Here is a 12484-nt window from a genome sequence, read left to right as displayed (position 1 = left end):
CAAAAATTTTTTGGAATCAATTGATAATCTGGTGAGTAAAACCAAGCTTTGCCTCTGTGCCATTATCTGACATCATTCCTGACTTTCATAGCCAATGATAATGACCTCAGAGGCTTGAAGCATAAAAGGAGCAATCAGCTTGAATACCCTGAGAACATTTTTCTGTGGTAGACAATGAAATGTGGGAAAATATTCCTTAACATGGAATTAAAATTTTTATTATCAACTACCATCCTTTTGGACTCTCATTTGTTGAAATTGTAGCTTTCTAGTACTAATCACTAGAAGTCTGTGAGAAACAGAGCATAATAAGGTATAAATTACAAAGAAAAAATTCCAAGCAACCAAAAAATTGAAATATGTCTGGGAAGTTTTATTCTCATACTAGACCCTCAGAACAGGAGAATGAGGAGGTATGAACCAACAGTTTCTATGCAAAGTGACTGTCAGTGGGGCACGTGGGGAGGAGTGGGACATAGGAAAGAGGCTGCCCATGCAAGCCAAGTTGCTGAAGTTTCCTTTGTAAAAGGGCAGCTGAATCTTAAGGGAAGTATGACCCTGGCCAGGGGACAGGAGCTTGAGGGTCCCTCTGAGAAGAGCACAGCAAGTGCAAAAGCAGAGCCATGGCCGTAGTGCTTAGCCAGGGCTGTGACAAAGGAATGGGGGGACCATTCTACCCAGACAGGAAGGAAGACCAGAAAGCAAACATTTACAGTCATCCAGGTGTGACATGGTGAGGGCTCTGCTTAGACTATGCTGGGCAAGTTTTACTGAGCAAATGGTCCATATTCATTCCATAATATGGCAATTTCCCCAATTCTTACTGTGGAAAAAGTACATCTGCACATTCTAATTTCTAAACTGCACCCATGTTCAGAGTTATGCCTAAGCATGTTCATGGAAAGTGCTTGGAATTTTTATAAGTGCGTCTTTGATGTGATTTTTATGAGCAGTGTTAATTTCTTTCTGCATGAATAGCTTTAATAATGCTGCAATCTAAATCCTGTTTAAATTAGTTTATATTGTTTTCTGCTTTCTCAGTGATCTTTCTACTGAATACAAAATTGAATTTACAGATGGGTATTGAAAATGACTGCTCTCAATGTGCTCCTGTAGCCATCCACAGGGAGTTACTGACTTCATCTTAATTAATATAAATTAAAGTCACTTCTTATATGGCAACAAATATTGACCAGAGTTACCAAGCATGCCTTAACTGATGTGTTTTAAATTTAAACTGAACATCACTACATCAGTCATACATCATTCTGCTGTCATCAGAAAGTTCAAAAATGAAGACAAAGTTGAGAGTTTTCAAAACTCTACATTTCTCTTAGGCTAATGGAATTTTGCCTACTGGTATAAGTTAAAATGTTAGAAAACCTCTTGGCTACTCACTTTTAAATAGTGGATTTTCAGTTGCTGAATCCTAAGGGTGTTGTTTCCTTTCTGGAAGCTATCAGTTAACTATAATCTGCTGCCTGTAACTTGTGCTTAGCTTAGGTCTAGGAGTGAAGAGCAATAAAATGTGTTTTTCAGACCACTTGAGCAAACATACATTTTTAAAATTTAAGTGTGTTCTTCCTGACAGTAACTTAGTATATTTATGAACTGAGCCACCATGAGCAAGAAAAGGAAAAACTACCCATGTGCAAGAGAAAGAAAGATGAGGCGCCTCCCCCCACCCCTCTCTCTCTTCCCCTGCAAGTCTCAGGAACGTTAAGGGTTTTTCTTTCTTGGTGCTTTGTACAGCGAAGTCTCAGCAAAGGTGAAAAATAGTACATGAAGTCAGTGTTCTTTTTTGTTGTTATTTTTTAAGAGGGAAAAAAAAAAAAGATTTCTTATAAGCATTAGGTTTATTTCTGCTGTCTGTTCCGAGGTCCATTCTCCTAACATATATTGGCAGGGGGAGCGGTAGAGAGTGTGGAGGGAGGCAGAATTTATTCTGACTGTAACGGTCGCAGTGGGCCTCTCACAAACATAATGCTAAATTATGGGCCTCTCCATGGGCTGAGCGTAATGTTAAGTTGTATGATGGATTTTATCTTACACAAGCCGCTTCGGTCCATGAAATGAGATAAGAAACCACTGCAGCCAGAGTTCACTGAGGGTTGAACTTAGACTGAAATTCCAGAGTTAACACAATTGCATGAGCCAGCAGTACTACTGGGTGTGCTCTGTGCCTGTGGGTTGAGATTTTCAAGGAAACTCAAGTCTTTCACTTGCAGGGTATTCTGTGGGCATCCCCAGGCAGTTATCTCCTCTGATTCAAGTGTAAGGGCCAAGAATTCCATTTGCTCAGGAAAGGGGGAAAAAAAAATGCTTTGATCCCCAGGCCCAGAGGGCAGCTGCTGAACAAGAGAGGGCCTGGAATTGTGTCTGGTCAGCAGCACGTCTGCAGAAGTGACATCGCATCTGGAGAAGGCAGAGCTCACTCTGCACAGCCTTGAGTTGGGCTGAGTCCTGCCTTCATGCAGTGCCTTCACCCCCTGGGTAAGCAGCAAACATACTGTGCCATGCCTCAGTTTGGGTGGATGTCTTTAGGACCTTAGTACTGAAGATATTTGTACAGCATCCCACGAAATTGACGAAGTTCTACAGATGGAATACAAATAACAATATAATGGTTGACTTTTAAAGATCTGTTGAATAAAAACTGAATCCCTTCATCAGACATGAATCACCTTCTGTCCATCCATCTGGAGTGTGTACGCGTGCATAGATGTGCACAGCACAGGAGGACTCTTGCTAGTCCTCCAGGGGAGCAAGCAGTGCTAGGCACAGGGTAGCACTCCGTATTTGTCAAATGAATGAATAAGAATCTGAATCTTGCAGTCTAGTTTTTCCTGATTTTTAGAATTCTGGGTCTACCTTCACTTGAATAAATGTAGGGTATTTTTCCTAAGTCTTGGTTTGCAAAGGTAGAAAAATACATATGAAAGGCTTCTGCCCTCAAGTCTGCCTAGAAAATATGCAAAGAGCCTTCAGCAGTTGTCGGATCGATTAATGTAATAACTGACACACAACTTCCAGTTCTCGTTAACTTAATCACCTTCACACTTGCTTTTTCTCCACCTCCAAGCCATACAACACAGGTCTGTTCCAGCAACCAGTCCCACACAGGCAAGTCTATTGTTTTCTTTGAAATAAACTTTATCATTTATTTACAGCAGAACCTCATTCCCTACTTTCTATCCCACTGCCCAGGCCTCACACCAGGTTCAAAGAGACTTTGTAGTAGCCATTCAAGAAAACATCAGCCACCTCAGGGAGCATGTTCTCTGTTGCAAAAAAAACAAGGAAATACTTTTCAGCCTAATTAAATATCTTTATATTAACCTTAAAATGAAATTAGTTTTGAACTGCAGAACAGAAGTGACTTATTCCTACTACTACCTTGGGAACAATATCTTGCATTACAACTAGTTTTAAAATAATGTGTCATTTGCATTGTGACACTCACTCAGCTAATTTCATAAGTCAGAAAACTGGTACCTTCATGTAATATTTCTGAAAGAGAATAAAGAAGTGAAGCAGGGGCCAAATAGGTTAATAACTGTTCTTCAAGTCAGTTTTAAGAAAGAGTAATCAAGATTTGGCATAAGAATGGGGCTGTAACTTATTGCCAAGAATGCCCAGAGTAAATGTCCTGCGATTGAGTCCTTGGAGTTGGTAGGTGAGAGTGAGAACCTTCAGGGATGGTTTCATGGTACCATGAGTTAACTGGAAAAGAGAAGTTAAGAAGAGTCAGTCGCAGGAAGGATAATTTGTCAAGTTCTGAAAATTTATCCATCAGAGTGGACTGTGTTTTTATTGTTGTTGTTGTATGTTTTGTTTTGTTCTTTCAGTACTAGGGATAGGATCCAGGGGCATTCTACCATTAAGCCACATCCCAATCCCTTTTTATTTTTAATTTTGAGACAGGGCCTCACTACATTGCCCAGTCTGGCCTCAAATTTAGGATCCTCCCTCCTCAGCCTCCTGAGTTACTGTGATGACAGGTGTGCACCCCCAAGTCCCTCACATGTTGCCTTTTGAGTGGAACCAGAATAGTGTCTTTTCTCACCTTGGCATGATTTGTACCTGGCGGTTTTCTATTTCCAGATGATAGCAAGTTCTCCGAAGCTATCACAGTACTGCTTTCCTGGATTGAAAGGGGGGAAGTGAATCGGCGTTCTGCAAACCAGTTTTATTCCATGGTACAGTCAGCCAACAGCCACGTCCGCAGGCTAATGAATGAAAAAGCCACCCATGAGCAAGAGATGGAGGAGGCCAAGGAGAATTTTAAAAATGCCTTAACTGGGATCCTCACCCAATGTAAGTAAAATTTTGGGGGCCATCTCTTTCACTGTGATTTTGCCTTTTCTTTTGTATTCATTTTATGTTCTCATTTGGGGGTAAGTAGTTCAATAATCTCCCATTTTACTCCACATCAAATAACAAACCTCATGACCTATTTCATGTTCTGTGGCAACTTGGAGGAACATGGACCCTGCCCTGGGAGCTTACTTATCAAGGTGAGCAAAGTTTCTGTAGCTTTTCCTCGGAACACCAGGCCTGGACCCCAGGGCAGGGCTTGCCACACATACCTGTGTTTGCTGGACTCACTACAGGTCACACCACCCCGAGGTGCCACCCTCTATCTGCAGGCTGTCCACACACTCATGTGTCCTCCTAGGGCTGTCGATAGAAAGCAGACCCTGAACACATTGTCTTGGGGGTCTGCAGATAAACTCCTCAGGATCCTTTATTTGAGGTGAGCTTCGGCTGTCTGCATGGGTAACTCAGGAGTAGAGTTTGTTTTTTTTTTTTTTTTTTTTTTTTTTTTTTTTTTTTTTTTTTTTTTTGTCCTTTCTTCATTTGGAAAGCAAATTGCCTTAACTACTTAATGTCGGTGATTTTTCATGTCTAGATTCTAAATTGATGAAGGGGTATAAATGGGGCTTTCTCATAGAACAATAGTCAAGGTAATTACCCAGGGCTCTATTCAAAAAAAAGGGCGTCTACTTTTTCTGTGGGCACTCTGTCTGTGTCTGTAGTCAACGTCACAGCAGCATAATGCATCACAGCTGCCCACGTTCTCTTGCTTGGTAAAAAGCCATTGAGTGACACTGTAACAATGCCGGGCTCCATTCCACACCAGGTGCAGGGGCCCGCATGCAATAGCAGCATGTACGATTTACATATTCATTCTGAGGATAAGTATTATTTGCAGTGATACAATGTGCTAAAATGCCTATCTCCTCTTCCAATCAGTGTAAACCCAAAAGATAACCTATCTGTTAGGATGGGTGATAAGAGGGGCAGGAAAAACCTGGATCTTAAATATTCGTAAGAGTATCTTACATGACTCTATTGTCAAAAGACAGTTTTTATAGCAGCATACAGTATAATGCCATGGAGTCTCAAACATAAAGTTTGATAAGTGACCAGATATCCAACGTGAGAATAACTTGTCTTAAAAAAAAAAAAAAAAAAATAGAATAAGAAAAATAGAACTGCCCTGTCTCAGACTGGTATCACACCACCTTACCTACACTCGCCAGCCCTGAAGATTGGCCCTTGATCCAGTGGTGCATGGCCAGCAGTTCTAAAATTAGGGTTACTAAGGAGAGAATAAAGAAAGCTAGCATTGTCTTCAGCTTTTAAAAGAAGGGAAAAAGTAATGAATTAATGGCCAGGGGGAAGGTAAAGGTGGCTTAGTAAGAGAGAAATGAAGAGAGGACAAGGCAAAACAGTGCCATTTTACAGTTTCTGCAGAGTTAGGACAGGAAGCCACATACCCTAGCGGTGGAGTGGTTGTTGTGCTGTTACCTTGTGCTCACTCACATCACTTTTGAATAGCTTGCCATTCATGCAGTTGTTTAAAGTCTCACCGGACAGGGAAGACTCAGCCCTCGGCACTAACCATGAAGATAGGAGGGCAGCTGTGGAGTAGAATAGAGGAGAATTTCAGTGTTTTGGGCAATAGCTATTGAAAGAGGCACCAGTAAAAACAAGGCCCTCGTGACCTGACTGAAAGAATGCAGCACGCTGACCTGTCATCATGCAGGCGTTCGGTAGCCCGTCTTTGAAACAACCGAGAGCCTGACACGAAACACGTGAAAATGTAACATGTGTAACCCCAAATGTCAGCATTTTTATTACCGGTGAAGCCCAATTGGGAAAGGAAGTTGGATGGATGTGCAGCAATACTGGGCTTCCTGATGATGAGTCTTAGGACTGAGCAGAAAACACTGGGGACCAGAGGCCTCATCCCCTGGGACATCTGCCTGGACACCTGAGCATGAGAGGAACTGACCAGGAGGAGCCTTCACTCTTAAGGAGGGAAGGGCTGGAGCATGGCAGGGAACCACAGCAGTGATCACCATCACTGGTACCTCTTAGGTACCTCAACATAAAATAACAAAAACTGAATTCTTCCTTTTCTTCTTCAAACCATTCCTCTGCCCATTTTAATGAATTCTTGGGCTGAAATCTTGTAAGTTTTTTTTTACACCCTCCCTCCCCCATTATAAGATCCCACATCCCAGCATCAGGAAGTCCTTTTGTTTCTGCCTTGAAAAACATACCCCTCTTTGGCCATTGTGATGGCCACTGCTTGAGTCCATGCTGCCTGGGCAACTGTAACTGCCTAGTGTGTCATTTAGATACAGTGTCCACCGTGAGTATAGAAATCTCCACCATACTGCTTCTTTCTTTTTTTCTTTGCAGTGCTAGACCTAGGTCCTTGTTTATACCAGGCAAGTGCTCTACCACTGAGCTACACCCCTTTCTCTCCACCAAACTGTATCTTAAACAAATAGGATTGATGTACATCTTTCTTTTTCTTCTTCTTCTTCTTCTTCTTCTTCTTCTTCTTCTTCTTCTTCTTCTTCTTCTGTTGCACAAAGTAAAATCTGGATACAGGTCTTAGTGGCACTGGTTCAGTGGTTCAGGTCTGTGTGGGCTAAGGTTTCTGTGATGCTGTTAGTTTTTCCTAGATTGTTGTCCAGGATGACTGCTGGTGTTCCTGCCATTATGTCTTTTTTTTTTTTTTTTTTTCCTTTTTCACAAAAGAAAAAAGCAAGTGGAAGGAGTTGCATCATTCGAGTAAGAAAGCAAAACTTGCCCAAAGATCCCCCTTGCCTTCTGTATATGTCTCAGTAGGCAGGATACTTACTCATAGCCACTCCTAACTCCAGGGAAAGTGAGAAATAAAAAGCTTTAATCGGACCTGTTGTTCTCCAGAATTAAACTCAGTTCCTATATTTAGGAAGAAGCGGGAGAGTGGGCTACAAAGGAAGTTTTTGAGGTGCCACCATACATAGTCCCTCCCTTTATACCTTTACTCTGCTTCAGTTTGTTTTTCACTCACCATCTGGTAATAAATCAGCTTATCTTATGCACATAGATCCCTTGGGTAGCTTTCTGTTGCACTTAAAATACTACTAACTTTCCAGCCCACAAAACTTTCTGTGCCTTCCTCTTCTGAGATAAGTGCTGCTGTGTATCATCCACTGGCAGCCTTCCTCCTGAGCCCCCAGAGCTGCCTCCCGCCTCCAGGACTTCACACACGCTGTTCGCTCTTCCTGATGGGCTCTTCCCTCCTCTCTGCATGCTTGAGTCTTTCTCACCCTTTAGGTCTTGACTGAAGGACTGCCCGCTTCAGAGAGCTCTTTCTGGTCCACTTTTTTCTAGTCGAATTACCACCACTACATCTTATCCCCAGGTCCTTTGTAACCCTTATCCAAAGGGATGATGATTTTATGGTTTGTCTGCTTTTAATCATTGTACCAGGAAGAGAAGAAACAAGTCTTTTTCAGTCATTGTGTGTATTTATATTTATATATGTAACTATAAATATATATATATATATTCACACACACACACACAACAAATCCTGGCTGGATGATACAGTGAGTAAATGAATGAGCAATGAGCAAATCAGTAGGCAGACAAGAAGGAAGCCTGAAAAGTGAGTTCAAAGTTTCTGGAGACCTCACTGGGCAGTTTGGCTTTGGTATTAGCATCATCCACAGGCAAGAGGGTTTTACTTGCATGTGTAATGAATCAAATCAAAGACAGATTTCAGTAGCTGTGTTGTTCTTAGAAATTGCAGTTTACCAGACCACTGGTAATAGGCTAGGGGATCTGAAGACAGTTGGGGTGGAAGACCCAACAGAGAAATTCAGGCTGTTGTATTCCCACTTCGTGCCCTTCCACGAGCCTTTCCATTTACCCATTACTATCTGGGATATCCCTCTTGGCCCTGTAATCTGATCCTGGGAAATATTTCAACAGTCAACAGATACTAAGAAGATTGTGGAAACCACAGCTGATCCCGACCTTCAGCAGTGCTGGCCTAGGGGAACATCCCAGCTGTGGAGTGTCCAGGGGCCCTCCCTTGCATCCTTGATAACCTAGCTTTTTAAGGATGACTTGAAGAGATACCTTAAATGTAGCCTGAGTTGCCCTGAAGCAGAACAGGAAGATTGTGCATCTCCTTGAGCAACTTCAGATTTTTCCAGTCTCCTCTTCTTCTTTTTCGTTTTTTTTTGTTTGTTTGTTTTTTGTTTTTTTAAAGATGACTACTTCCTGGATATGAAGAAAACCAAATCCTCACATTTACCATAAAAATGTCAGCAGTAGCCTGACTAATATGTTAGGTACATATACATTTCATCATCCTGTGAATTTGAAATGTGTCTCATTTCCAGGATGAGTGTCCTTCTGGTGGAATTGTTTTGTGTGTCTCAATTGCATTTTCTGCTTTCCCAAACTCAGTTCCTTGTGGTGAGATGGGTTTGGTGCCAGCTTTCTGGGGCTGCTTTGAAAACAAGAACTGGTCATGTTCACAGTGATGGACACCCTTGCTGCATTTTCCAAAAGCAGAAACCATCATACCCTCTCTTTGTCTGCATTAATATTCCAGGCAAACACCACAGGAATCACATTTGACTCTCATTTAAAATGAGATTAGGACTATTTAGCACTCATATTCAAGAAATGGCCACTTGGCTCACTTTCTCTTAGATGGTAGGAAAGCTCCCGATTATTCAGCAGTATCCCTGAGGCTCCCACCCAGTGCTACTCTTCACAGCATCCAGTGGCAACCTGTCCATCAAGCAGCCGAGACTGCTGAGAAGTTGTTCTGGTGCATCCTGGAAGGAGGGGTATTGACAAAGTAGCTTGTTATAGCAAGTAGACTCAGCTGGTGTCCTGAAGGAGGGCTTATTTACCACCTTCCCAGAAAGACCAGTACACTGCAAAGCTCAAAGCATGGTGGACTCCTTTATACATTTTGCTTGAAGTAGCCAGTTGACTGAACAAAGAAAGGCAGCTTTAGGTGTGCAGTTGTCCATGGAGCTGGACAAGGTGCACTTCCTCCTTGTCTCGTCAGGTTCATCTTTGCTTATTTTGAAAAGCAAAATAAGGATCCACCTGGATTGCTCTCCAGCCATTTAGGAGAAAGAAAGCAGAGTTGCTATTCCTGAATTTAAGTGCTTTACAAAATTTTCTCAAAAAGATAGTAGCAATCAACAGCAACAACAAGAAGAAAAAGTAATGTCAAGTTCTACATCAAAATCCAGCAGTTATCTTCTAACTTTGATGGTGATAAACTCTGCCAACATCTGCATAAATTCTAGCCCTTTTCATATCTCTAGTCTTCACCACAGGACCAGCAGTTACCCACACTCATGACAAATAGGCACTGTTTTCATTTAAGCTTTGGTTTGAAGGGCAGTAGCTGAACCTAGCCAGTGGCTTGGGGAGTACAGTATCCATTCTTTTGCATTTGGGGCAATTTTTCACTTATGACCATGGATATGCAGTTATGGAAGATGTTAAATAAGGACATGGTCCATTCTGGTATGACACTTGGGGCTTTCTCTTCCCTTCTGGGCCGACTGGATAGATCTCATTTGCTACATATAAAAGAAAGAAAAAAAAAAGTGGTAGCACAGTGAGTCATCTTATTCTCATGTCACCTTATCCTCATATCATCCTTGTCTCACCTTTATGTCATTTCTTAATCGATTCATTTGGCAAAAACTTCCCCTACTCAGAGACTCTTGGGATTTGCTCTCCTTTGCTTTTGGGTTTTGATCTTCTTTGCTTTTTAAACATTGGTACTTCATAGCAACTCCCCATCAGCCTGCCCACTTTTAGTTTTTCAGTTCTGAGCAAAGCTTGTCATTTCAAAGCTCCTACAGGAGCTGTTTTTAAGTCCAGGAAGCATGGACTACTGCATTCACTTATAAATATGCATACCAACATGATCAGTTGTGCATGCCTTATTATGACACATATGCATCTAATAAAAAATGTAGCACTCCATGATATTCCCACTTTAGTACTTTCCCAGCAAGCTTCCTGGTAAAAGAGAGAGAAGGGTGCAAAGTGGAGACAAGGAATGGGAAAGTGGAGAAGGATCTATTAATATTAATTGATGATTGCATGCCATAAATATAATGAGCATGAATGACAGAGCCAGAAGGTACCTTAGAGACCTATTAGGCCAAACTCTCTCATTTTACAAAGGAGGAAACTGAGGCTCAGGGAGCAGAAGTGAGACACCTTGGTCATTTAGCAATTTATGGGAAAATTAGAACCAAGACTCTTTAGCTTGTACAGTTTGCTTTCAAACACCTTGTATTTTTTAATGCAAAATGAAAATGATCAGAAAAGGGTATTATAAGTGTAAATTTATAATTTAGGTAACTTTAAAGAGGTATGCTGGTATCACACTGAACATACATGCTGCTACCTGGTTAGAAAATGGAGTATTTGTTTCTAGCACTCGCCTCTTTCCCACCTCCACACATTGGCTTTTTTTTTTTTTTTTTTTTTACTGTTTATTTATTTATTTATTTATTTTATTGTAAACAAATGGGATACATGTTGTTTCTCTGTTTGTACATGGCGTAAAGGCATTCCATTTGTGTAATCATAAATTTACATAGGGTAATGTTGTTTGATTCATTCTGTTATTTTTTCCCTTCCCCCCACCCCTCCCACCCCTCTTTACCCTCTATACAGTACTTCCTTCCTACATTCTTGCCCCCCTCCCTAACCCTAACTCTAACCCTAACACTAACCCTTCCCTCCCCCCATTATGTGTCATCATCCACTTATTAGCGATATCATTCGTCCTTTGGCTTTTTGAGATTGGCTTATCTCACTTAGCATGATATTCTCCAATTTCATCCATTTGCCTGCAAATGCCATAATTTTATCATTCTTTACGGCTGAGTAATATTCCATTGTATATATATACCACAGTTTCTTTATCCACTCATCAATTGAAGGGCATCTAGGTTGGTTCCACAGTCTGGCTATTTGAATTGAGCAGCTATGAACATTGATGTGGCTGTATCTCTGTAGTATGCTGATTTTAAGTCCTTTAGGTATAGGCCAAGGAGTGGGATAGCTGGGTCAAATGGCGGGTCCATTCCAAGTTTTCTAAGGAATCTCCACACTGCTTTCCAGAGTGGCTGCAGCCTCACCAGCAATGTGAGTGTACCTTTTCCCCCACATCCTCGCCAACACCTGTTGTTGCTTGTATTCTTGATAATCGCCATTCTAATTGGGGTGAGATGGAATCTTAGGGTGGTTTTGATTTGCATTTCTCTCATTACTAAAGATGTTGAACATTTTTTCATATATCTGTTGATTTCTTGTAGATCTTCTGTGAAGTGTCTGTTCATTTCCTTAGCCCATTTGTTGATTGGGTTATTTGAATTCTTGGAGTAGAGTTTTTTGAGTTCTTTATAGATTCTGGAGATTAGTGCTCTATCTGAAGTATGATTGGCAAAGATATTCTCCCACTCTGTAGGCTCTTTCTTCGCATTGCTCATAGTTTCCTTTGCTGAGAGAAAGCTTTTTAGTTTGAATCTATCCCAGTTCACACATTGGCTTATACTGCTTGTCTTACCTGAAATAGTTCGCCTCTCCCTGAGCCAGCATTGAAGGCCCCTGCTGTCACGCTTCCTTCATGAACCCTGTCCCATAGCTATCTCTCTTCTTCCGGCCTCTGCAGCCCTCCATACTATCTACTTCAGTACCTAACTCAATTGGTTTCTAATTTTATGTGCATCGGATTTGTTTGCTTTCTTCTAGCAAGATCTTGCTAGAGACATAGCCATATACTATTCTCTTTTCTTACCTCATTGCACCACTTCTGGGCTTGGCATAATTCATATAAAGACACAGAAGACTTCAGTGCAAATAGTGGTTGTTGAGCAATCACAGATGAAATGGAGGAGGTACTGGAAATTGGGCTAGAACAAAAACACTGCAGGCAATACTCAAAAGTGGCTTTATAAATTTTTTCTAACATGAGCCATGATGGTCTTAGCTAACTTAGCTCGAATATCCATTCTCTTTAAAGTCGAACACACAGAATATACTTTAGTTGTGAATTTTGCAGTAGTAGCTTTATAGTACCATTATTAATCTTATTTCAGCTTCCAGATCGGAAAGGTTAGAACTAACAGGTAAC

At 41.3% G+C, this 12484-nt stretch overlaps 1 protein-coding gene across 21 annotated transcripts in view; it reads left to right on the top strand.

Moving 5' to 3' along the window:
* The window catches only part of ENOX1 (ecto-NOX disulfide-thiol exchanger 1), a 531147-nt gene that overhangs the window by 375371 nt on the left and 143292 nt on the right, over positions 1–12484 (top strand). For all 21 annotated transcript variants that reach the window (XM_079136948.1, XM_079136943.1, XM_079136940.1 and 18 more), the window contains one exon: positions 4105–4317. In XM_079136948.1, coding sequence (XP_078993074.1) covers positions 4105–4317 — 213 coding nt within the window. The remainder of the gene's footprint in view (positions 1–4104; positions 4318–12484) is intronic.

This window comes from Sciurus vulgaris (genome assembly GCF_902686455.1).
Source record: "Sciurus vulgaris genome assembly, chromosome: 4".
NCBI lineage: Eukaryota > Metazoa > Chordata > Mammalia > Rodentia > Sciuridae > Sciurus > Sciurus vulgaris.
This window is presented reverse-complemented; position numbering and strand designations above follow the sequence as displayed.